Source organism: Manacus candei, unplaced genomic scaffold (genome assembly GCF_025592945.1).
Source record: "Manacus candei isolate 608988 ecotype Guabito, Panama unplaced genomic scaffold, ASM2559294v1 h1tg000035l, whole genome shotgun sequence".
NCBI lineage: Eukaryota > Metazoa > Chordata > Aves > Passeriformes > Pipridae > Manacus > Manacus candei.
The window spans coordinates 4,574,519-4,598,877 of record NW_026138083.1 but is presented as its reverse complement, the minus strand read 5'-3'; the positions used below and the strand labels follow the sequence as shown (position 1 = coordinate 4,598,877).

At 43.9% G+C, this 24,359-nt stretch overlaps 1 protein-coding gene across 2 annotated transcripts in view; it reads right to left on the bottom strand.

Annotated features, from left to right (window-relative positions):
* PLCB1 (phospholipase C beta 1) overlaps nt 1–24,359 on the bottom strand; it is a 344,064-nt gene that overhangs the window by 237,070 nt on the left and 82,635 nt on the right. For both annotated transcript variants that reach the window (XM_051792771.1, XM_051792772.1), the window contains exon 3: nt 15,221–15,289. In XM_051792771.1, the coding sequence (XP_051648731.1) occupies nt 15,221–15,289 (69 nt within the window). The remainder of the gene's footprint in view (nt 1–15,220; nt 15,290–24,359) is intronic.

Below are 24,359 nucleotides of genomic sequence, written 5' to 3'. Positions count from 1 at the left end.
TCTAATAATTGTCCTAAGGCTTGTCCAAACAAATTAGGGGATTCTGTAAATCCCTGAGGTAGAACAGTCCATCTAAGTTGTTGTTTCCTATGTGAGTCAGGATCTTCCCATTCAAAAGCAAAATAGTCTCTACTCTCTTCTTTCAGAGGACAAGTCCAAAATGCATCTTTCAGGTCGATCACACTATACCACTTATGGTCAGGTGAGAGTTGGTTTAGTAAAGTATAAGGATTAGCGACTACAGGGTACCGGGTAATTGTCCGTTTGTTTACTTCCCTTAAATCCTGCACCAGACGATATGATCCGTCAGATTTCCTTACCGGCAAAATGGGAGTATTATGAGGTGACTTACATGGTTCTAATAATCCTTGTGTTAAAAGTCTTTCTATGGTCGGTTTAAGTCCAACTCTTCCTTTATATGGGATGGGATATTGTTTCACTCTTATTGGTTCTTCTGGATTTCGAATTGAGACCTCAAATGGTTTTATATCTAGCTTTCCCACAGAATCAGGAGTAAACCACACCTCAGGATTTATTTTTTTTTCGTCCTCCGCCGTAAGGGCATATATTTGGACTTGTAATTTTTGATCTTTCACTTCTAAATTTATTCCCAATTCTATTATTAAATCTCTCCCTAACAGATTATACTCAGCCTCAGGAACTAATAGAAATGTTCCTAATGCATATTTATTCTGGGCTTCTATTTCCACATCTTTTATGAGGGGCACCTTAAATGGTTCTCCCTTGGCCCCTACAACTTGGATTGTGTCTGAGGAAGTCGTGCAACCCCAAGGTAACTTTTGAACTGTCGATCTTTCTGCCCCTGAATCCACTAGGAACTCAAGTTCTTGTTGCTGGGGACCTATTTTAAGTTTTATCAAGGGCTCTGTATTCTTCTGGGTCCCCAGCAAATAGAGCCCCTGACTCCCCTATTCCTCTTGGTAAATCTGTTCATCTTGCAATCTCTTCCTGCAATTTCTTTTTATGTGTCCTTTCTGCCCACAGTAGTAACACTCTATTTCACTTAAGTCTAACTGCACACGTTCTCTAAAGGGTTCACGTTTATTAGGTCCACAAGGGGTCTTCCGTCTCCGTTCTCTATCCCCTCTTTGTCCTCCTTTTATAGCTGCCACTAAAATTCTTGTCTGCTTCCTCTGCATTTCTTCTTGTCTTTTCTGCCTTTCTTCCTCTCTCTTCTGTAATTTTTCCTGTCTCTCCTCTCGTTCCTTTTGACTCTCTTCCTCCCTCCGCACATATACTTTCTGCGCAATCCTCAACAATTCATCCATTTCCTTACACTGCCAATCATCTATGTCTTCCAGCTTCTTTTTAATATCTGCCCATGCTCCACTCACAAACCGCATCTTAAGCACTTGCTGTCCCATTCCATCACCTGGATCCATACCAGAATAAAGCTGGAAAGTCCTTCTAAGTCTCTCTAACCATTCAGTTGGGCTTTCCTCTTTCCTTTGATATTCACTGAAAGCCTTTGTAACATTCTGCCCTCTAGGGACAGATTCCTTTATCCCCTCGACAATTATTTCTCTCAGATCATTCATATTTCTTCTATGATTTGGCTCATTATGGTTCCAATTAGGGTTTTCTAAAGGCCATTTAACATCTGCAGCTGGACCCTGCCGGTGCCTTTGATCCCAACCTTTCATTCCCGCTTTTCTAATCATTCCCCGTTCTTCCACAGTAAATAATATTCCTAAAATTGACTGTATTTCCTCCCAAGTATATATATTAGGACCTAAAAACTGGTCAAACCTCTCAGCCACTCCCAAAGGATCCTCTAAGAGATTTCCCATCTCTTTCTTAAATGCTCTAACATCTCCTGAATTCAAGGGAACTGATATAAACCCTATCCTATCCCCTTGATTTCTTCCTCCCCCCATTGTAGTCTCTCTTAAGGGGTACAACTGTGACGTGTTCGTGGATAAAGAGACTATTCCTGAAGAACAATGCTCTGTTTGCATGGACTGTGGAGTCATTGGGGATATTATGTTAGGACTCTGTGTTTCAGGAGCTGCTGACTGCTGCGCTTCCTGAGGGGGGGGTGGATAGGGTGTTTGCTGATTTCTCACTCCAGCAGCCACTGACAGGGTGGCTCCCTCAGTTTCAATAGGGGAGAGGGATGATTTTGCTGGAGCTGTGGGAGTGAATACACTCTTGTGATCATTCTGAATTACAGCACCATACGGAGGTGACCCCCTGGGCATAGGCCAAGGCAGGACATATGGGGGGGGTATTTTTTGAAACTCTTTTAGGTCATAAGCCGTCTTCTGTCCTTTCTCTTCACTTAACGGGGAGAGAGAGATTCTAGTATCCACTTCTATCCATAGGCTAGCATACTCACATTCCTCTGCACAAAATGGTCTTTTGCCATTCACATACAAATTCAAAGCCTGACATATCCAATCTTCAAATGAACCATACACCGGCCAAAACAAATAATCCTGTCTGATTTGCTTTCCTCCCCATACTTCCATACAATAATGCACCATCTTCTCCCTCGATTTTCCTTCTCTAGAGGGATAATCATTCCAATACTTGATCATAACTCCTAAAGGACTATCCGGGGGTATAGTTGGTAACCCCACCACAAACTCATTCTCTAGTTTTTTCTTCTCCTGTGGGGTATCTTGCAGCTTCTCCTTATGATCCCCCATTTCACCCCTCCCTTTGGGTTTTTCTTCACTCTTAGGGCTGTCCTGCACTAATTCACAGCCACCCATGGGAGTAGAAGATTTACTTTTCTTCTGTCCCATCTTCCAGAATGCTTTCACACACAAATTCACCTCAGTCGCTTCCCTCCTTTCGTGATTTGTCTCTTCTGGAAATACCAGAACTGCACTACCGGGAGGTCTCAATCACTTGTCCTGCTGGACTTCTCAATCCCTCGCACTCCGGGATTCCCTCCCCACCGAGAGGGGTACGCAAATACTTACCTCTCCTGGATAAGTCTTCATCCAACTCCTCGCTGGACGGTCCCTTCCCAAACCGAGCGGCACCTGGTACTTTTACTCTCTCTTGGAGTAAAACACTTACTCCCCCCGGAGTAAGTCTCCGTTGAACTCTTGTCGAACGGTCCCTCCCGACTGAAGAGGTTTCACTACTCACTTTTTCCTGGAGTTAGTCTTCGCCCGGGCTTATGCATAAGAATTACAGGGAACTGCAGTAATTTTATTTGCTTATTTGCTTTTTCTAAATCTTCTCGGTCGGAATTTCAGAGTCTGTGCTGCGGAACCTCTCCCCAGGACCGTCCAAAAAACAAGGACGGGGGTACCCGTCCCGGGTAGCAGTTCCGCCGCCCAGGAACCCTGATCCGAGTCACGGCACCAAAATTGTTATAAGTAAAATCGGCACTAGGCTCAAATATCGTAGTAAAAAGTTTTATTATAGATTTATATAAAAATCAAATAAGCAAAACAGCGCTGGGTGTCTTAGTGAGCTTTCCTTGCTCATCTAAGGCACACTTCAATAATTTTCAGTCTGCCTTTTATAGGTTTGGAGCTGCTTATCTCCTTTAAAATCCCCTCCTTTGTTCATCAGGTTTATCTGCGCAGGCTCTGTTCTTGTTGCCAAGAGGCTTTACGCATGCGTATCTTGTTGCTAGGAGACAAGCTCGGCTCTGTTCACTTCATCCTTTTGATGTAGTCAGCTTTTTCTGCGCATGTGCTGTCTTGCCACTGGAAGAGAGTTCTGTTCTCTTTTTCAGTTCTTTTTCTTCTTACATAACATAACAAAATATCACTAATTATGGTAACATAACATTATGGTTTGTGTGATATATATAAATAATTGTGATTCGTGAAGCAAATGGGTGACTACATTAAAAACAGACTAAATAGATTCTAAAACTTAACTACACCCCCACAATGAAACAAAACAGACCCTTTCAAGGTCAAAAGGCCTAAACCTTCTCACTATCCTAAGGATGAAATATAGTACAACTTTAAGTCTTTAGGCGCCTACTCGTCCAAGAGTACATGAATTAGGACTGGCTGCAGAGATAGCTCTTTTAACCTTAGCTGTAAATATAATGGAACTTTAAATCTTTAGGCGCCTGTTCATCTAAGAATACATGAACTATGACTAGTTGTAGAGATAACTCTCAGCTTCAGTTATGAGAAAACTTCTCATTAAACATTTTGCCAAAAACTCACAGAATATACAGGTATATGATACAATCAATATGCATGAGGTAGTCAAGACAAACACCAAATGAAATTATTATTTGGAACTTATAGAAACTTGGGACTTTGTTTATCGCAACTCGTAATTACAATGTTGCAAATATAATTTGATAAGCAAATTATCTCTCCTTTGGTCTTTATTGGCTATTACATCATCAAAATATGAGCAGACCTAAGAACAGTTTGCAAATTCTCAGCTTGCAAATTCTCCTTTTTTATCGTGTAAGCAGCAGTTAAATAATCCCACTTCTCCTCCCACCGCTTGCAACTCTCCTGACTCCAGAATTATGTAAAAAAAAGAGTCTAAAAATCAGCCCCCACAACTGAAGTAGTGCAATAAACTTGCCAGTGTCTCAAAAACGAGTTAGATCATGATCAGTGTGGTCTATGACCATCTACAGGAGCAACAGTTTCTTTGGAACAGGTAGAAGTGTCACCACTTGGAGCACAGGGGGAAAGAGGATGGAAGGACTGATGTGCCAGTTATGAGGACTTGCAACCAAGGACATCACAGAGTGGTTCTGGTTGGGAGGAGCCTCAGAGATGATCCTGCTCCAATCCAAGCCCTCTGCCCTGGGCAGGGACACCTTCCCTGATCGGGTTGCTCAGAGCTTTCCCCCTCAAACTGCCAAATAACCATTTTGGGGGTTGGAAAACCAAAACCAGCCCGTGTTGGTTTTGCTCTTTACAGGCTCAAGGCAGTCTGGCCCAAAATCCTGCTGCCCTTGGAGGGTTGGAATCTTCTCTCCCACCGCTCCATCAACTATCCCCACACACACCGGTTTCTTCTGTGCCCCCCCCCCAGGTAAGCCATTCACGCAGAGGCTTTAGTTTATCCGAGTTCAGCTTTGTCTTTTTTTTAAGCATTTTAACAACCTGCAAATTGCCGCCATTATTTCCCAGATTAATGCGGACGCTTTTCCCTTTGTGCGGTGACCTCGCCTGGCACCGCTGCTCTGCCTCTGCCACTTCATTAGCGAACACCGCTTGGAGGCCATTTACACGAAACATTCCCAACTCCAGCACACAGTTTCTCATATTGACTACTCTAAATGTACTTCATTAATCTTGGAGGAAGGAGGTTCACTCTGAGCAGCAATAAGAACAAAAAATGCCTTTAAAAATAATCCAGTTCTTTACCAGTTGCAATAAACTACTTTTAACACCGCCTTAGGACCAGGACAGGACATAAATTTCTCGAAAGGAAAAAAAAAAAAACCAAATTCGAACAATCCAGGTTATGATGTATCAGTGTTTGCAAGTTGCACTGACACTTGTTTTGGGATTCCTCCTGGAAATAATAAGGAAAAGACATTTTTTTAATGGGTTTTGTGGTAATTAACCAGCATTGGAAGTGTAGTATCTGGAAATCATCACCCTTGATGGGAATAATCCCAGATGTAGAGGCAGTGCACGACAGGGGAGGGAAAATATCAGCTACCATCTAGGCTTGACTCTTAAATCACACCTTTGCCAGTTCATTTTAATTCCAAAAAACAATGAAGAAACTGGATACTGCAAAACATCACAGCCAAGAACTCCCTGAGAACTTCCAGTCAAGGGGATTTCTTCCCCAAAGTAAGGGAACTGGGTGTTTATCCAAACTCCCCAGTGTAACTCAGAAGCTCACAAACCTGAACCACACGGAATATGTCTTTAAAAGAGGAAAAAACCTGCATTCTAAAAGATTGCTGCACTTAAAAGACAGCACCTTAACTTAACAAACAACTCTGTTGTTTGGCAACTCAGGACTGTTGTACCAACTAAAACCAGAGCTGAACCTCAGGGTAAGATCAGCACTGAGTCACCCCTTTTTTGCACACTCTCTCTCTAGGACACTCCACAGTCCCAGAGCACTGGCATGTTGACATTTTAGGCTGGTCACTAATTCAATCTGCACTTCAGGGGTATGAAGGCAAGTTCATACTCCGGATGGGCTAAGTCTGGGAAATGTTTAATTCACCTACTCGCTTACACATCCCCTAAAATGGTTTCTGTTCCACAGGAATGACACACAGATCCACGAGGGGGATTTTTCAGTGGATCAACCCTCCCAAAGGAATGAAGATCTGACTTTTGCCATCTAAAGCCAAACCACGAAGGATATTGGACACCTACAGTGCTAATAACCACAGAAAAGAAGAGCCACACACAGAAAACAGCCCCTGTTTCTATCAATACTCAGTGCTGGTGCAAGTCAGCCACACTGGGGAGGGGATGTGCAACTGTTACTCCTTCAATTAGTGGTGGAAAGGCTTCTCCTTGGAAAAAATCTATCCATGAGGCACTTGGTAGGGAGAAAACCTTGCTAATTCATGTATCACTGTGTATCAGCCATAACACATGGAATTTTTCACCAGGAATATGCTGCACTTTGGTCCTGGGAATCATTAGGGGCTGAAAAAACGCACGAGGCAAACTCTCAGCCCTCAGAAAATGTGCCCCCAGCTCTGGCAGGCAGAGAACTGGGGAGTGTCCCTGTGCCATCCATTTTGCAGGAACATCCCCTGTGGATGGCTCATTACCAGCCCAGGAGTGGAACTGCTCCCCAGCCCAAAATTTGGTTGTTTAACAAAACTGGAAGGCCACGGGAGCTGAGAAAGCCACAGACAGGCAGCTCACACTCAATACAGCTGGTCAAGTTTTTTGTTATCACCACCAAATACTACCCAGGATTTGCTTAAAAACGAAGGATTTGTACGCCTCACTTGGTAGCATAATCCTGTTTCTAATTAAATAGGAAGGGAGTTAGGTTTGTTTTCAGAAATATCCTACTGTATTAAAAAGAAACCCCAAACCATTTGGATACACTTGCCTCTGCTTTTGTATCTACTTTATATCCATAGGAGATAAAGCAAAAGAAACCAGGCTCGGTTCTGCCTGATGCCTTGGAAAAATGGTAATGTGGATTTAACATGAATATACCGATATCACACTGGAAACACTCCTAGTTTCTCGCTGCTTTACAATTCATATGCACCCCTGGCTATTTCCATTTGCTCTCCTGATCTGTAACTGGCTCTTGGAAGTCCTGCTTTCACATCCCTAATAAAATGTTTCCCTGGGATCCAAGGCTCAGGAACACACTTGCCATGGGCAATCCTGTCCCTGGTGCAGCTGAGGTGTCCAACACGCCTGGGAACACACCCACCCACCCCAAAAAGCCACGGTGATGGAACAAGGATTACTTATGGCAAGGCTGTAATTATTTCCTGATCAAAGTTGAAGCTTGGAGAGCCAAATTTCTTCCCATCATTTTTTTCTTAGCCAGCTGTACTGGACAGAGCACAAGTGGGATTAATAAACATTAGGTGGATGTGTAGTTTTACAGCCAAGTGTGCTCAGCTGTGAGACAGGGAAGGCGCTAATCTAAATGGAAAAATAACAACTTTGAAGCTGGAAGCTGCTCTAATGGAGTTAAAGCTTAGATAATGTGGACATTAAAGGAAACTTTTTAACAGCTCCTCTAAATCCCAAAAACAAGTAGCTTGAGTTACAAGTCCTGACCAAAGACAGCTGAGCAGGGGAGCATTTTCACCTGGCATCTCTGTGATCCAGGGATACTCAGGATCTACCCCTGATCCTCTTCCCAGTGCTCTTTTTCCCCAAGCCTAAATGGTTTTGCTGGTCCCACAAGAACGAGCCATTTATATGCCGATGGTAACAAGTCTATCAAACCTTTGCAACTAATTAAAACCTACCAGCTTTCCTCAGGCAGCTAGTTAACAAGGGATGTAATAAAAAAATCACCAAGCTGGATTTCAATAAACCAGGAACATTTCAATCATTTGTTCTAAGCAGTTGCAAAAAAATGCATCTCCTGTGGCATTTTCACTTGAGCCTGTTGGTTTTGCATTTGAAGCTTGAGGGTACTGCACTACCAGCAGATCTCTAAAATATATACTTTAATACTTATGCTAAAATATACACTAATATATGAAAGATATACTCTAATATTTATGAAATATTTCTAGATGAAGATTACAACGCCAAAGGAAAGACCAGTTATTTAGTACCTTTACATTTTCCCATGAAAAAAATTGAAATTCTTTCCAGACTGAGTGTTCATGACACAGACAATGTAGCATTCCTTCTTTTTAGGGATAGAAATATCTGATTTATTAGTTTTTGCATTAGTGTTGCACTTGGAGCACTGTTGATGACACAGCACTGATACTGGAGCAACACTGAAAAATAAGGGTTGCACTTTCCCAAAATTTTATGATCTTAGTGCAAGTCAAGAGGTGGATGTGAACACACAGGGGGTGCAAGGTACCAAACAGATACTATCTGACAGTGATAGGCAATATTAACACCTCAGCATTGCTAATAACACCCCCAAAATAACTTTATATCATCCCCACAATTCTTAATTTTTGTGCCAAGCCAGACCAGCGTGGAGGGAATTCCAAAGAACTCTGCTATGGCAGGAAACATCACCACAGTACCCAAGTCCCCACCTGCAGGAAGCACAGCTCAGTGAAGTGCTGAGCCCCTGCCCTCCAGTGTGCTGCTTTAACCCCCTGCAAGCTCACAGGAATGGCCTGTGGATGGACTTAATACAGTTTTGGAGTATTATATTGTCTCTGTCAATCTCTCTTTGAAATCACACAACAAGTCACACCAGAGGAGACAAAGGGGAAAAAAAATAAATGTGTGCATGTGTGCAGGTTTATTCAGCAGCGTCTTCAGCAGCAGCATTTGAAGCACAGCTTTACTGATGCTCTCTGGTGTCCTCAGCAACTCAAATACCACATATTTAATTGGGGAGCGCCCACCTTTTGCAATTTAAATGTCAGGTTTGGAAAAATCACAGTTGGAAAACGCCTTCTGTGCTTCTTAAAGCAGGGAATTTCTCCCTGCACGCTTTGCACCGCGAACTTCGGCGAACAGAAAGGAGACGCAGGGTTTATAAATATAGCACAGGGAAAGCATAAAGCCAACCAGCACAGAGAGCTCACTGAAACTGTCAGCCAGCAGGGAAAAAAAATAATTACATCTTTCTGGCAATGATTCATAGTGAAAGCCTTTGAAAAAAACCCTGTGCTTTCTGCCCTGAACGTTGGTAAATAGTGATTCTGATGAGCTGCCCAGAGATTAAAGTTATCCGAGGGATGACTCCTCTGGAAAGGTCCCTGCTCCCTCAGTGTTAGGGGGTTGTAAATAAAATCACCAATTTGGGCCATCCTGGTGGTGCACAGGGCTGCTGAGCATCTCTGAGGTGTCTCAGCCTCAGGCAGGAGCAGCCAAGGGAAGAGCGCTCCGGGGCAGCCAAGGAATCCCTGCAGGCTGCAAAGCCCACCTGTGGAAAGCTTGAGCTCATCCCCTCGGCTGAACCAGGCAGCGTGTTTGGGACAGGGCTTGTGACCCGGGAGAGCAGGAGGAGAATGGCCACTGAGCCTCCAGGAAGCCTTGCTTGGCTTCCAGAATATCAGGGATAATGTCTGTGATGGCAACAGCAATGTCTCTCTAGGTGGTGGAGGAGTGAAGAGCTCCCTGGACAGCAGCACCAACAGCTTCCTCTTTGGAGAGAGACTCTTCCTAAAGAAGTTGACTTTCAACAGGTTTAGAAAAGAAAATTAACAACAAAACCCAATCTCAAGCCCCTTGGCTGTGTAGAACCTTGCTTTGATTCCTGAATAAGCCACAGGTCTTTACTATAGGAGTGGGGAGACCTTCTTGGAATAAATCCTGCACTGGTGGAGAAAATTTGGAAGAGCAAAAGTTGCTGGGTGTCATTAGGAGCCAGGTCAGCCTGGAGAAGAGGTGATTCCAAGCTGCAGGGAAGTGGGCAGAGAAGGCAGAGCCAACTCATCCCTCCCCAAGGATGTTCCAAGGCCCACACCCCCCTCACTCTCAGGGAGCACAACTCCCACGCTCTGGGAATTCCAACTACTTGCATTTCCCCAGCTTTACCACAGGACCACTGGCCAAGTACCATCCAAATAACTCAATTTTAACCTTCCTTAATACAGTAAAACTCGACCTGGAGAACATGTTGATGTAACTTCATCATTATTACAAAAAAAAAAGCAGTTATGTAAAAGAACAAACAAGTTTGGGGTGGGTGCTTGTGGCTGTCACTGTTATCCCCAAGGTGGGTGGGAAGAAGGTGAGCTGCATGCATATTCCATTTTTATTTCCTTTTTGGCAGAAATAGAGCATTGCTTAGGCAGAATTTACATTTGAGTTTCTAATTTAGCATCAAGGTTGTTGAAGGGAAAGCAGCTTGAGCTTATCAGGAGATTAAAAATAACATCAAAAGCAGCGTCTGAGACAGGCAAAGCCCCAGGAGTTGGTGCTGCAAAGGGCAGCAGGTGTGTTGCTCTGCTGTGTGATCCATGTACACAACTGGCTTTTCCAGGGAATTCACTGACTGGACCAAAAAGTAAAAAAACACACATTTTAAAAAATAAAAATATCTGCTATTTCCCACATGCAGCCTAATCAGGGTAGTCACTAAACACAACATGTGTGTCCCTGCACAGACTTTATGATAAAGAGAAGAAGAATTGGTTGCCTTTCAAATCCTCCAGAAGTGATGGAGGCCTCTTTTGTTCTCTTGATAAAAGAAAAACAAACAACCTGACCATAAAAATCACGGGCTGCCAGCAAAAAGGCAAGTTCAGATACAAGGAGGAAATCAAGTGATTGATTTAGGTTTATTGTGACAGGCTGTAGTCACTGGGCTCATAAATTAGCAATTAGAGCCTAATTCAGAAGCAAATCAACCAAGAGTTCTTTCCTTGTTACCTTTCCTTTTAGTTTCCGAGCCCACCTAGTTCAGGAAATGCTGATTTTCCTCTCTGGATGTGTCAAAACCCAGCAAACCTTCCACAGTAGTTTTTCAGCTACAACTGAGATAGACCCAAAATCATCTCTCTCTACATGAGTATTTCAAGAAAACCCATTAAATAGAGAAAGGCTGGTGATGATATTAATAGTGGGTGGGGTCTTGGCAAATTTCTGACATTCAAACATCTGAATTATTTTTCTCAGCAGAGTTTGGCTTGTCAAAGTGAGAAAAAGTGAGGCAGGGGAGCCACGAGCTTTTTTAAAATTGGGGACTGCTCTCTAAACACATTTTGGCATGAGAGCGATTCCATCATTCATAATTTCATCTCCTACAGGTTTCACAGTATATGTTATTTAAAGAAATTCATTTCCTGCTGAATGATTTATGAGGGGGAAACAGGATGCCGAGGGGAAACAAACGCATCAGAAGTTTCCAATCTGAGCATTTGCCATGGGGTTATTTCCTCACCCCTCCTCAACCCATCCTGATATTCCTTCTCCCGAGTAAAAACACTGGCACAGTTGCTTGAAGATTTTAGTTTCCATAGAAACTGTTGTTGGCTAAAGTAAATACAAGATGGTAAGGAGTGTAAATTCCCTCGCCCTGCAAGCTTGCAGCTGCCAAATTTTCACCCCCTGACCATTCCTCAGGATCCTCTGGTGCCTGAGATTTTTAGCCATGACTCCCTTTAAAGAGCACAGACCCTCTTCTGAGTGGCACTTCCACGACCTGCAGGTGGTGTGTGACCATCCAGAGCTATTTCCATGCCTCGTTGTACAACAGCACGTGTTTCTATCATTTTATTTTGCAGCCCTCGACACTGAACTTCACAAGGGAGGAGACGTCTCTGGGTCTGCACATTAACACCGGGCTCCAGAGAGGGCTGCCAGGTACCGTGTGAACAACGGGAAACGAATCCTTGTTTTGGCACAACTCCTGATTTTCACGTTCCTTCAGCATTTCCCATCACGAGTGTGAGCCCTGAGCACCCTGCTGCTGCTGCCCCACGGCTGACACGGCTCCGAGTCCCCGAGAGCAGCACATGCCACGGCTGCAATTATGGGCAGTCACGTCCTCAGAAGGAAAAATTAACTGCATAATAATCTCCTGCTCTCGAAATCCCTCTTGCTCCCTTTCCTATCTGATTCTAATGCAAACTAAAAGGGCAAGGTCCTGATAATCATTTTATAACTCCATCACTTCTGTATATATTCAGTGTATTTTGAATTCGGGCCCTTTCTCCTAACATACACTATTAATGTGGTTTTTCTCATTCTCCTCAGAGCATTACTTTAATTTTTCTTCTCGTGTAGAGAATCTGCTGCCTGAGATTTGCCTTCATTCCAAGGAATGAGCCTTTCCATGCATATTGCATTGAGACAGCAAACTCTGTTACTGCTTCTGAAAATAGCAGCTGAAGGGAGACAGAAGGAGCCGTCCCCGACAACGCACAAAGAGGTGACGCTGAAGCTTCTCCGAAACACGGGGTCATTCCAGTGCACTGCTGACTGACTTGGGATGGCAGGACAAGCTTTTCATCCCCCAAGCATCAGGTGATCTGGTGCCCACTAAAGAACACTGTTAGAAACCCAAGTTCCTGCCCACATGGTAACATTTCGTTGCAGCTCCCCGAAGTGTGGGAGCACAGGTAACAGATCCCAGTGGCTGATAAGAGTGTGGCCTTGGCTCTGGGACCACGCTCTGCTGCTGGGATATTCCATATTTGCAGCCAGCTCTTGTGGGTGACTGTCCCTGAGCTCCTCAGGAAGGTCTTTCTTTAGCAGGTGCCTTTCTGAGCTACTCCCTCACCCAGCAGTAGTGCTGGTGTTCTCCTCTTAAGTCTCCAGGGAATGGAAAGAGCAGGAGAGAGCCTTCAGGAGACTCTAATAATCATCACAAACCAGAAGCTGGAGGAGGAGATGGGGTTTTGCACTCTGACTGCCTGCACAGCTGCAGCCCAAGCTCTAACCCTGAGGTGATCTCAGCTCATTCCTCCTGCTACCTTAATGTGACAATCCTGGGATTAAAGCTGCACTTCCGTGTCTTTAAGGGAACCTTTAAGGCTAAACTTTTAGGCTATTCCTAAGAGGGAATTGAGAAAATAACCAGACCTGCTGGATAAGAAACCCAGAAAGATCCAACAACATGCAAGAACAATCACCAAATATGTGTGCCTGGACTTCTGGAGAAATGCTGTGAAAAATGAATGTCAACCAACAAGGCTGAAGGAGAAACTGAGAAACCCTTTGTGTTTCTTTCTCTTCTACAGAAATTAGGAAGGTACACTGAATGCAGTGTGAGAACAGGTTGTTTTTTGGTTACTAGGACTGCCTATAGTCCTCTAAAATCATTGCTTGCTGATGGTCCTGTGTAGCAGCACAATGGGTTCTGAAACCTTACTATGGGTGTTGTTAATGAAATTGAGTTTATGGTAAAAATAAAAAGGAAGTTCTCTTTTTTATATAAGTCAAGGCTTACTTAAAAAGACACTCATTTCTATCCAAAGGTAGCAGTAGATCAGAAATACACTAAATGAGGTTTAAAGAGTCCCATTAACCTAAGTTCTTAATGACAACCCACTGACAAAATCTACTTTTAGCATTCTGAAAGTTTGCCCCCACCTGGAAGCAGAGCTGTGGAAAAGAACCTCTGAAAAGCTGGGAACTTGGGCAAGTATCCCCCATGCACAGCCAATACTCCAGGGGTTTTACTAGAAACCTCTGTGCAATCACAAGCTGCTGCTGCTTGACTCCAAGCCAAGCCTTCCTGCTGTTACATTAGTTTTAGATCCTCTGTGGAAGTGACACAAACAGGGCTTCTGTGACATTCCCTCACCTTGCAGTCAACGCTCCTTTGCTCAGCCCCACAACATGGATCAAAGCAAAACTTCCATGACTGGCCCCAAAACGAGCATTTTTTTTTTTCTCACCATTGGCAAGATCCCCTCACCAGCCAACCCAGGTGCTGTTTTCCTCCTGCCCACACACAGATCAGTGACAAAAAGCAAACTCATTCACATAGGTGGTGCATTTCTCACCACCCTAAAGAGCAGGGATTTTCTCATACCCTTCACTTAATGCCACTGCTGTCAAACCTGTAACACACTGTAACAAAAACAGCCTTTATGTAACCCAATAAATAAAAGTCACCAAGGCAATAGCTGTGCATAAATTTTAGCTCAAAACATTTTGTTAGAAGAACACGAATGTCCTCTGCAAAGCGGGGAGCATTTTAAAATAATGTCCTAGACATTGTTAATACTTTATTGCTATTCATCATTGAACCATTAATCATGGTTGCACTCATTTGGTATTAATGTGCACGTCACAGAGTACTTCTGCTGCATTTCAATTATAACTCAGCCTTTAAAATGCTGCCAGCACTACATGGGAAGCTTTGAAAACCAAATGTGAATAGTCTGTTCGGAGATAACTACAAGTGCATTCTGGCACGGAGAGACAACCTTTCCCATTCCCAACTCCTGCCCTCAGGGGGCCCAGGAGCCTGTGGGGCTGTGCCATGTGTGCTTCCTGGGAAGCCACAGCAGTTTTCCTCCCTCAGGATGAGGGGAGAAGAATCATTCCTTTGGGATGTTCGACCACAGCTCAGCAGCAGCAAGGCCACACTCCGAAGCCCCAAAGGAGATTCTTTTTTTCCCCCTATCACTCCTGTGATTCCCTGAGGCACTGTCTTGCTTCTGGAGCTGAGTGCTTTGGTTTTTTCTCTGATGTGTAGTGTCTGTCCAAACAAAAACACCAGAGAGAACGTATATCTACAGCCTCCTGTCTTTAGAGACTGCAAAGGAGTGTGCAATGCACCGGGGCAAAGCTGAAGGGAGCTGACATCCTGATCCCTCTGATGGCAGCTTAAAAAGAACCAAATCCTCCTTCTGGCCTCAAGAGGAAAAGAGGGAAATCAGCAGCACAAAATACAACAGAGACCTCAACAAATATCAGCTCCTTGCCACCAGGGAAGCCAAGAACTTGTAAGCATACCTAGATGAGCCAGGAATTTTGTTCCCTGGCAGCATTTTCCATACAGAATCCAACAACAAGAGCTCAACAATCCCAACACTCCCCATCAGAAACCGGGTTACATGAAGAAAAGGCAAAACCTTCTTAGCCAAGGAAATTTTTTTTCTTTTTTAAGTTCTTGCATACCATTCCCTTTTTTTTTTTACCCAGGTCACCAGTGTAACATGGAAGCACACGGTAAGAATTCCTACCTTGGGAGCTCTGGCATGTTTTCCACATCTGGCATCTTTGACGAGGCTGATATCCAGCAGCTCGGTCTCCTGGAAGGAAAAATTGCAATAGAAATAATTATGACATCATTCCAAGAGCCTCGTTGTGTTATCAGTGTCCCACTTCCCACACCTGGTAGGGGTTTTGACTGTCTGCAATGATTCTTGTCCAGACTGGGATCAGCTTCAAGGAGAGCTCTGGTGCACTTAAGTGATTCCAACAGCAACACTATGCAGGTCCCTTTTCATATATAGATTATATAGAAGCCAAGCTGATTTCCTGCCTCACTAAATAGCAGCTGCTGTGCTTTTGTTTCAATCTTTTTAATACAATTTTAGCATTTTAATGTTAGTCACAGTGTGAAAAAGGCACCATTAGAAACAGAGAACCCTGCCTCTGCAACGGAAAACCTCCTTCATTATTGCCAGAACATTTTGAAAAGTGCATATGAAACCCAAGAAGTGCTATATCTACAAAGATAACAGGTTCCAACTATTTCAGTGACTGCTGCTCGGTAAAAAACATGTACTTTTGACAAGCATTTCATAGTTCATGAGTTATGGGTTATGCCACTGGAATAAAACTGGCACATAATGACAGCTCCTCTTAGGAAACTCCTGCCCTCCCCTACACACGTGTAACATGAAGAACCTCCCTTCCCTGATTTCAGCATTTGCAATGAGGAAGGATGCTGGGAATGGGAGCAAGTGCTATTCCTGGTTGCTGGATCCCTTGGAAGCACTCGCATTCCCATGGCACCACTCGTGCTTTGCCAGGAGCAACACCAACTGTCCTGCAAGGGCAGCGAGAGATCTGACCTGATTTAGCACTACTTGACTGTCTTAAAGCACATCTTAAAACTCTCTGCCTCACTTACACCAGCATTTGGACTAATAACCCGTGTTAGAGTGGCTCAATGACAGACTAAATATAGCCTGAAATAAGTAATTGCAAATACTGTGTGGGGAATTTGAAATCTCAGTGCTGGACAAAGCCACTGCTCCTTCTCTTTTAAATTAAAAGAAAAAAAAAATAATTCATGGGCATGTTATTTTGCCATGAATTACTTTGGATCCTTATTCCCCCCCCCCATTTGAAGAGAGAGACCTCTGCACAGCTCTTGCAGACCTTTGTTGTCAGTCAAGATGTAAGCTCTACCAACAGATTTTCACATGACTGTACATTCATCACATTCTCCTCTGTTCCCCACAGAAATCCCAACTCCCTACTATTCTAGTATTTCCTCAACTCCACGAGCACCTTTTTCCCCTCTTCAAGCAGCCTGTTGAGGGGAAACTTGCACTTTTGAGATTGTTACTTTTTGTTCTCCCTTGCCCAGAAGAGGACAAGGGTAATGAAACTAAAGAAGTATCAGCAGGGTCGTAAAAGGTGATATTTTGTAAACCTCTTGAGGATAAACAACCAAAACTCCACCACTACACATGGCACATGGACACAGGGCAGTCTCCTGGAGCCTCTCACATGGACAGCTGATCACTGTACCAAAAACTTGCCTACAGCTGTCCCTGTTCCAGCTCAGGAGCACCTCACGGTTTGGGAACCCAATGTTCAAGCCTAGTTGGAAGCTGATCTCACTTCCAGATCTCAGCTACGTTATTCTCATCCTGCCCCACCACTGGCACCAAGAGTTTAGTGCACCAAAGTCTGCTGGTCTCTCACCACTCAGTTAAACAACTGCACAAGAAACACCTAAAAATTGCCGAGGACAGTGGGCCCTGAGTGTCCATCTCCCAGTGTGAGTGGTGCCCAGGCCTGGAGGTGGCCACCACCTCCTCAGAGGGAAACAACTGCACTGGTGAGAAAGCAAAGCCGATTTTTTTACCAGCCACAGATCTTTCCCTGGGTTTTACAACAACATTCCCACGTTCTCATCGTTCCTGTCGCGGCAGAATCGATGCCTTGAGTCCCAGCCACGCTTGAGTAGCGCAGGGATGTCTCCATGTGTTCTAATTCAGAAATGTGGCCAGTGCCACACCTGCATCTCCAACAGCCTCACGTGCAGGTAAGGCAGCAGGTGCTGCAAGTAAAGCAATGACACACTGCAGGGCTTATCTTTGAGTCAATCCATGTGGCCATTTAGATCCCAGCAGGAATGAAAGCCATGGAATATGGCAGAGCTAAATGTGGGTCTGTCTCACTCAGAGCAAGAACTAAGGCAGGAAGCAGGGCTTACATTTACCACAACAAACAACACCCATACTCTGAGGTGGTCTCTAGCCCACTGTGATATGTTCTACAGAAGCTGCAGGCACATGCAGACCATGTCATAAAAATCAGATTTCGATGACTGCAAGGACTAAAGAGCCCTAAAAATAAAGGCTTTAACAGCAAACACATGAGGGAAATTGAATATGCTGAAGGAAAACAGATCTTACACAAAGATGCTGAGCCACACACAGTGAGTGTCACAAGGTTTTTTTGGTTTGTTTGTTAGCTTGGTTTGGGGTTTTTTTTAGGGGGAGGGGAGGGTTGGTTTTGTTGTTGTTGGATTGTTCTGGTATTTTACCTTTTTCTTTAAAAAAAAGAAAAGCAAACTGCATTAATAACTTATTTACTTAAAAAAGTACAACTAGACCTCTCATAACACAAACATAAAAAAACCCTTTTAAATGGAATAACACACATTAAGAAGAGACACAAGAAAGGAAAAAGCAGTGACCAGCATTCCCAGGGACAGTCAAGGAATCAGAACAACACTGCTCATCTCTGCATCCTCCTGGATGGAGAAGGATCAGGGATAAAGTTGTTTTGGAGTTTTGTCTACTACGTTCAAGCTGCTTTCATGCCACCAAGTCATGTGCAGAAAAGGTGACAGCAGGAGGAGCCAAGATCTGGCAAGGACGGTCTCAGAAGAACAGGGGAAGGGGGGAGTTTGGTGGGGCTGCTTGGACAAGACCAAGCATATCTTGCCAGGGCTGTGGGAAGGGCCCTGAACATCCCCCTTGTGGCCCTCCTGCCCTGCTACCCCTCTGACACAGAAAGCAGGGTTTATAATCCTATCCCTAGGATCCTTTAAATCCCTATTTGACAAGGCCATTTAATTTGGGGGTAATGACAGAAGTCCAACATCTCAGCCGCCATCAGGCATCAGCAAGGAACGGTCCAGCTTCCACATTTGATCCATATGTTCAGGTCTCCAGAAGCAGGAGCCTGACAGGTGCTGCAGCCCCTGCTCTACAATAAAGAGGACAAGAGCAGGATCTGCATTCACATAAGTGCCTCTGCAGGCAGCATTTGGTGGGGCTTGCATAAATCAGAATTCCTAATGTGCCATTTCTTAGGAGCTCTTTGGTTTGAAAAAACCTCCTGGAATTCCCTCACCCCGGGCATATGCTTTCATCTTTCAAACAACCAATTAAGAGGACAGAGATCACCATTTCCTATTTCCCTACTGCAAACCACGGGCAGATTCCTGTAAAGGAAAAACACACTTGGGTAGTGGCCAGAAAAATGCCCCTTTTCCTGTGCAGCAAAATAGCCCAAGCCCTCCTCCCTCAGAGTCAACTGGAGTTTTGCTAATGACTTCCTCCAGGCAGGCCTGGAGACTGCACTCTGTGCAGGAGGCACGGAAGCCATAGCAACTGGGGGAAAAAAAAAACAAAAATAAAAAAATAAATTAAAACCACCAAACCTTCTGCAAGTCCAACTTTGCCCCGTTTAGAGACCTCCAGTCACTGCTGTTGGGACTTATTTATCTTGCAATAGAGTTAACATCTCTTAATGCAAGTGGTGGATCCCTCCAGTCATTTATAATACAAAAAGTCCAAGAGAAGTGAATTATTAATCCCACCATGTTTGTTTTCAATTAGCAGCTGGGACAGAGATGCATTCATAGAGGGTGCATTGTGCAATCTCACTTTTATGGGTGAGCACACACTCACAAAGGCAAGAGATTGTGCAACCCTCAGTGACTTCTTGAGCGCTTATAATTAGGCCCATTTGAATTTAATATAGTAACACCAATTTATACCAGCTGAGGATCTGGCTCACTTCTATTTTAAACTGCCCAAAATGATGCCAAGTGAGTCAGAGTGTCTTGGGAACTTGCTTGTGACATAACCCCAGCTACAGAGCAGAGTTCCTCATCGATCCCGAGGAGCGGGCTGGGAGCAGGATCGACCGTCCTACAGAATTCCACAGAACTATGTCAAGGAGACCAGGAAAAGTGGGTGTGCACCGCAACACCTGCACGGGTTAGCTGGCCCAGAGAGCCAATGACTTTATATACATCCCTGAGAAAAACAATTCCACTCTGCTCTGAGTGCTCACTGAGGCTGGGAAATCACACATTGCTCTGTTCAACCTCCGTTTCCACGGCCCTTCGGGCTGGAAAGTCTTTTTTTTTCCCCAGTGTGTGAAATGTTGCCACGTGCTGCCAGCCACTGTGGAGCACAGCTCCCAGCCCCTGCCAGTTAAGGTCATGCTCTAACTGATGTACAACTAATTAAACTCTGTAAACTCATTTTCCACTCAGCTGTGAGACCTGTGGCTCCTCGTTTCCAACCTGAAGAAGAACCTGTGTGTCTGAAAGCTTACCTAACTCTTCTAAATATACCAGTCAGTCTACTAGAAAGACACAAGACTGCCTTCAAAGGTTGCCTGATACAGTGCTAAGCAAAATAAACTTGGGAAAACCAAGCCAGTTCAGTAAACAAGCACCATTTAATGCTACTGGATGGCAATATCTGGGCAAAGTTTTCAAAGGGAAAAAGCCACTTTGCTGAAACAAACTTCAAACAGAGAGTCAAACAATGGCTTCTACTGGGAATAGTTAATCATAATGAAATGGTTCTTTAATACAGAAATACTCCATTTTATCCTTTTCTGAACATGAAAGCACTGCATATCTCTGGAAGAAAAAAAACATATGCACTTCTGTGTTACTCTTATTTTTATTTTGCATTTTAAAGAGGTTATTTAAAATAAAGCCATGTGACTAATATGCTTACAACGTGTTACAAAGAAAATACTAAGATCAACACTTGAATCTGATGGGGAACAGTTACAGAATCACAGAATCAATTAGGGTGGAAAAGACCACTGAGACTGAGTCCAACCTGTGATCAAACACCACCACGTGAACGAGTTCAAGGCACTCAGTGCCACATCCAGTCTTTCCTTAAACACCTCCAGAGGCAGTGACTCCACCACCTCCATGGGCAGCCCCTTCCAATACCTAATCACCCCTTCTGTGAAGAATTACGAAGAAATTACAAGTTATGCTTAAGAAGTATCTGGTGCTGTAGGTTCAGAGCAAATCCGTATGCAAACTCCGCAATTTGCAGCCATTCATGGAATACACCTCATGCAGGTTTTGGAGATTTTGGCAGTGTACTGATCCATCAGCCACACCTGGATTAACTCCAGGATGAAGTTCCCTGCAGTGGGAGTGAACACTCAGTGCCAGTTCAGAAAGGGTGCCTGCACAGCTGGGGGGTGTCGTGTGTCATCCCCCTGCTAAAACATACCTATTTTTCCCCATTACCATTAAGAATAAATTGAATGAAACACAGCAATTTGTCTCCTCTTCCCAAGGGAAAGCTGTGGAGGACTGGTGAGACGGATTTAGCAGAAACCTGCATCAAGAGCTACAAGTAGAAACATCAAGGCTGTCAATGATTTTAACTGGAGCTGTGCTGTGCTGCTGTGCTCCCCCAGAAGTCCCCTTATGCAATTCACTTGCTGTATCCCACTGGAAAGAGACAGTCCCTGAGGAAAGTGTCTCCATGCTTCCTCCTGGCAGCACACAATTCAATTATCAGGCCTCAAAATCACAGGCTCCATCAATAACCCAGCAGCAGAGCCATGCACACATCCTTAAGTCAATGGTAAAACTCTCCTCAACAACAGCAAAGTCTTTTTCTACACACGGTTCTTCACGAGTTCAAAACAATTTGTTACCTTCTCACTCACTCTTTTCAAGAGCCCATTAAAAATTACATCGTTAATGCTAAAAACTCACCAAGCTCCCCAAAGCCACCAGACCTCTTGTGGCTCCTTGCAGGTGCTGCTCTACTCACAGATGGATAAACAGCAACAAGGCACTCGAATAATGGAACAAATGCTCAGGTTAAACTCTTATTTCTGGAGTAGCCATTGACTTCTTTAAAGGGTCAATTAAACACACAGAATTTTAACTTGGTAAAGTGGCTTCTGAATTCTTTGCCTTCTAAACATCTATTAAAAACCCAAAGTCCCCCCCCCCCAAAAAAAATCCACCACCGTGGCACACGAAATGAAAAACTGGGTGAGAGGCACAGCTGGTTACTGAGGGATGAGAGACAGAGAAGACTCTGCTGCCTCCACTACTTCACTCAAAAATCACTTACTTATCCAGTTCTTCCTTTCTGGCCTATTGCAATACCCAGGCTCAGCCAGGAGTTTTACTTTTAAAAAAACAAACATAGGGTTCTGTTATACCTTGAGAGAGCATGAAGAGAATAATAAGCCATACACTTCTTCCCAAGAGATAAATAGGGGAACTCCAAAAGTTCCAAAGGGCACCACACAATCTAGACAAAGCATTCCACCACAGAACCCACCCAGCACATACTGATCACAACACCCAGCCAAATCCAATCCCTCCGGCTTTACCCTACCCAGAACATCAAGAAAAGAGCAGTGCTACAGCCCCCCATGGAGCTGGGGGAGGCATTCCTGCCACTTCTTCTGTTACCTGTGGTGACAAAGACACCCCCCCGAGGCAGGGAGTGATGGAGAGGGGAGGAAAAACAAACAAACTCCTCTTACACAGCACAGCAGCTCGGAAAACAAAAAGGGATGGTTTTAAACACTGAGTTGACCACACAGCTCCCTAAGTCTGGACTAGCATTTCTAACAAACAGGCAAAGCTAAGGGGTTTGATATCACAGGGAATGGTAATTCTTTAGAAAAAAAAAAAAAATCACTTGAGCAGAATGAGAACGGAACGACTTCTTACTACCCAAAATGAGTTATCTGCAAATTTGAACCTGAGCTAGGCTTATCGGGTGGTCACTAACTGTTTTTAATTCAGAAAGAGTTGGAGGACCTCAGCGAGGCAAGAACCAGCGCTTATGATTTGACTCAGCTGCTCTGGGAACAAGCTTTGAACACCTGGCAAGGTTTCTTGGCACTTCAAGAAGAACCTGCAAGCAAATTTACCTGACATTCCTACTGAAAGCCCTTACAGGAAGCGCTCCTATGGAAGAGTAAGCCCAAAACTGAAAAGTTTTGGCTATCTTGACAACACACAATCCCTCCATATATCCCTGGAGTCATAAAAACAGTAACATTTTATAGTACAGAGAAAATAGTCTGCAGTTTATATAAAGCATAAAACACTGGGCTACTAGGAAAAAAAATGAGAGGAAATTTTCATACTAAGTATCCTTTTAATAATGAAAGCGAAACAATTCTTCTGCAATTACGCATATAGTTCTTTGCTGCTTCATTAGGGAAAATTTCATTTCCTTGGATTTACAGATGCTGTGGCAAAGCAGTTTAGAAACCGCTACAAAGATTTAACAATGCAAATCTTAGTGCAAAGAAATAGTCAGGAAGCAGGAGAAGGACACACCAGAGTCAGTGCGTGATCAGGAATCATCTCAGGTGTTAGAAGTAATGCTGGAAAAAAGGAAAATTTCCATAGCAGTAAGACTTCAATCTGCCCCCTCTTTAGCCATGTCTGACGCTACAGTACCAGTGCAAAGCCAGAAGTGTTTAAAAGGGTATAAGCTCAGCTTGGTATGTAGAAATAATTTCTTCACCTGTTAGTCGAAGTGTCAGTACATACTGCAAAAAACCAAGCCACAATCCCTAATTTTACAGCCTAAATACACAAGAGAATCAGTGGATGAAATGAGCAATGGGTTTGTGAGATAATTCCCTAACAGGACAGAGGGAAACAGTAGCAGAGTTGGAGAAGTAACTCCATATCCTAGTCCCACATCCATTACCCAGCTGCCACCTTTGCATCTGGCTCTACCTACCAGTGGCTCTGCCTTTCCAGCAAAGGCTGCAACACAAACACACTCAAAACTAGAAGTTTCTCATCCAAACAACTTGGTTTCCTTGCAGCTGGCAGTGGGAGTTGTATGGACACGAGCACCTGGTTGGAACTGGTTTGGTTCAGCTAAAATTGCTCTCGCTCTGCTGCTCGTCCCACTCGCACAACTGGGTAACAACAGGAGGAAAAGGAGGGGTGAGGAGGTGCAGCCACATTCAGAAAGGAAAAGAGCTGGGGGAGGACCTGCTTCAGAAGAAAATACAAAAGTGTATTGTAGGCAGTCTTCATAATGGTACTTGACTGATTTTTATTCACACAACTGAGAATAACCTGGCAATTTGCAGCTTTGGAGTCACAAGGAAAAGTACAGTGAACTGAAGGTATAAGCAGCAGATTAAAAAAAAAAAACACAAAAAACTTATATTAAGAAACTTCTCCTTTCAAATCAAAACTCATAGTTGTGTGTGATTATGATAATTAAATGCCTGCCCCAAAAGGGCCATATCGTATTTTGGGGGTGATGTTCTTGTGCCATTATTTCACACTGACAAGGGATTGCAGAATACAGAGACCATTATTATGCTGGTTTTTTTTCTTCTGAAGCAAGTGAAGTGTATTATTTTGAGCAGAGTGCCCTGAACAGTGAACAGCTGGAGCAGAGACTTTCATCTCAGCGGGAAGAGCCCCAGCTCCTACTCACTGCCCTGCACTGCTCTACCACCACACCTGAGGCTGCAGCTCCTGCTCAGGCACAGCTCCTGCCCATCAACAGAAGGGTTTTCCAACACTCAGCAAGACCAAGTCCTCTGAACTTTTTTAAAAGTCCTTTTCTATTCACACAGCATAAACTGGGTGCATCTAAAAGAATATCAACAAATTTATGGCCCTGTGTTTACTGTCTTAGAGACGACTTCAGCAGGGGAGGGTGTTTTTGATAGAACTCCACTGTTCTGGAATGGTTTTCTTTCTGACTGGTTGGGTTTTGGGGAGGCCTTTGCAGACTGGTTATTTCATTCACGTCAACAGCACAGAACTTTCGGCTTCTTTATATTAAAAACTTTTTGTATCCCTAAATTTATCAAGATTAGGACCTTGAAGTTGCTCTGCTCCCT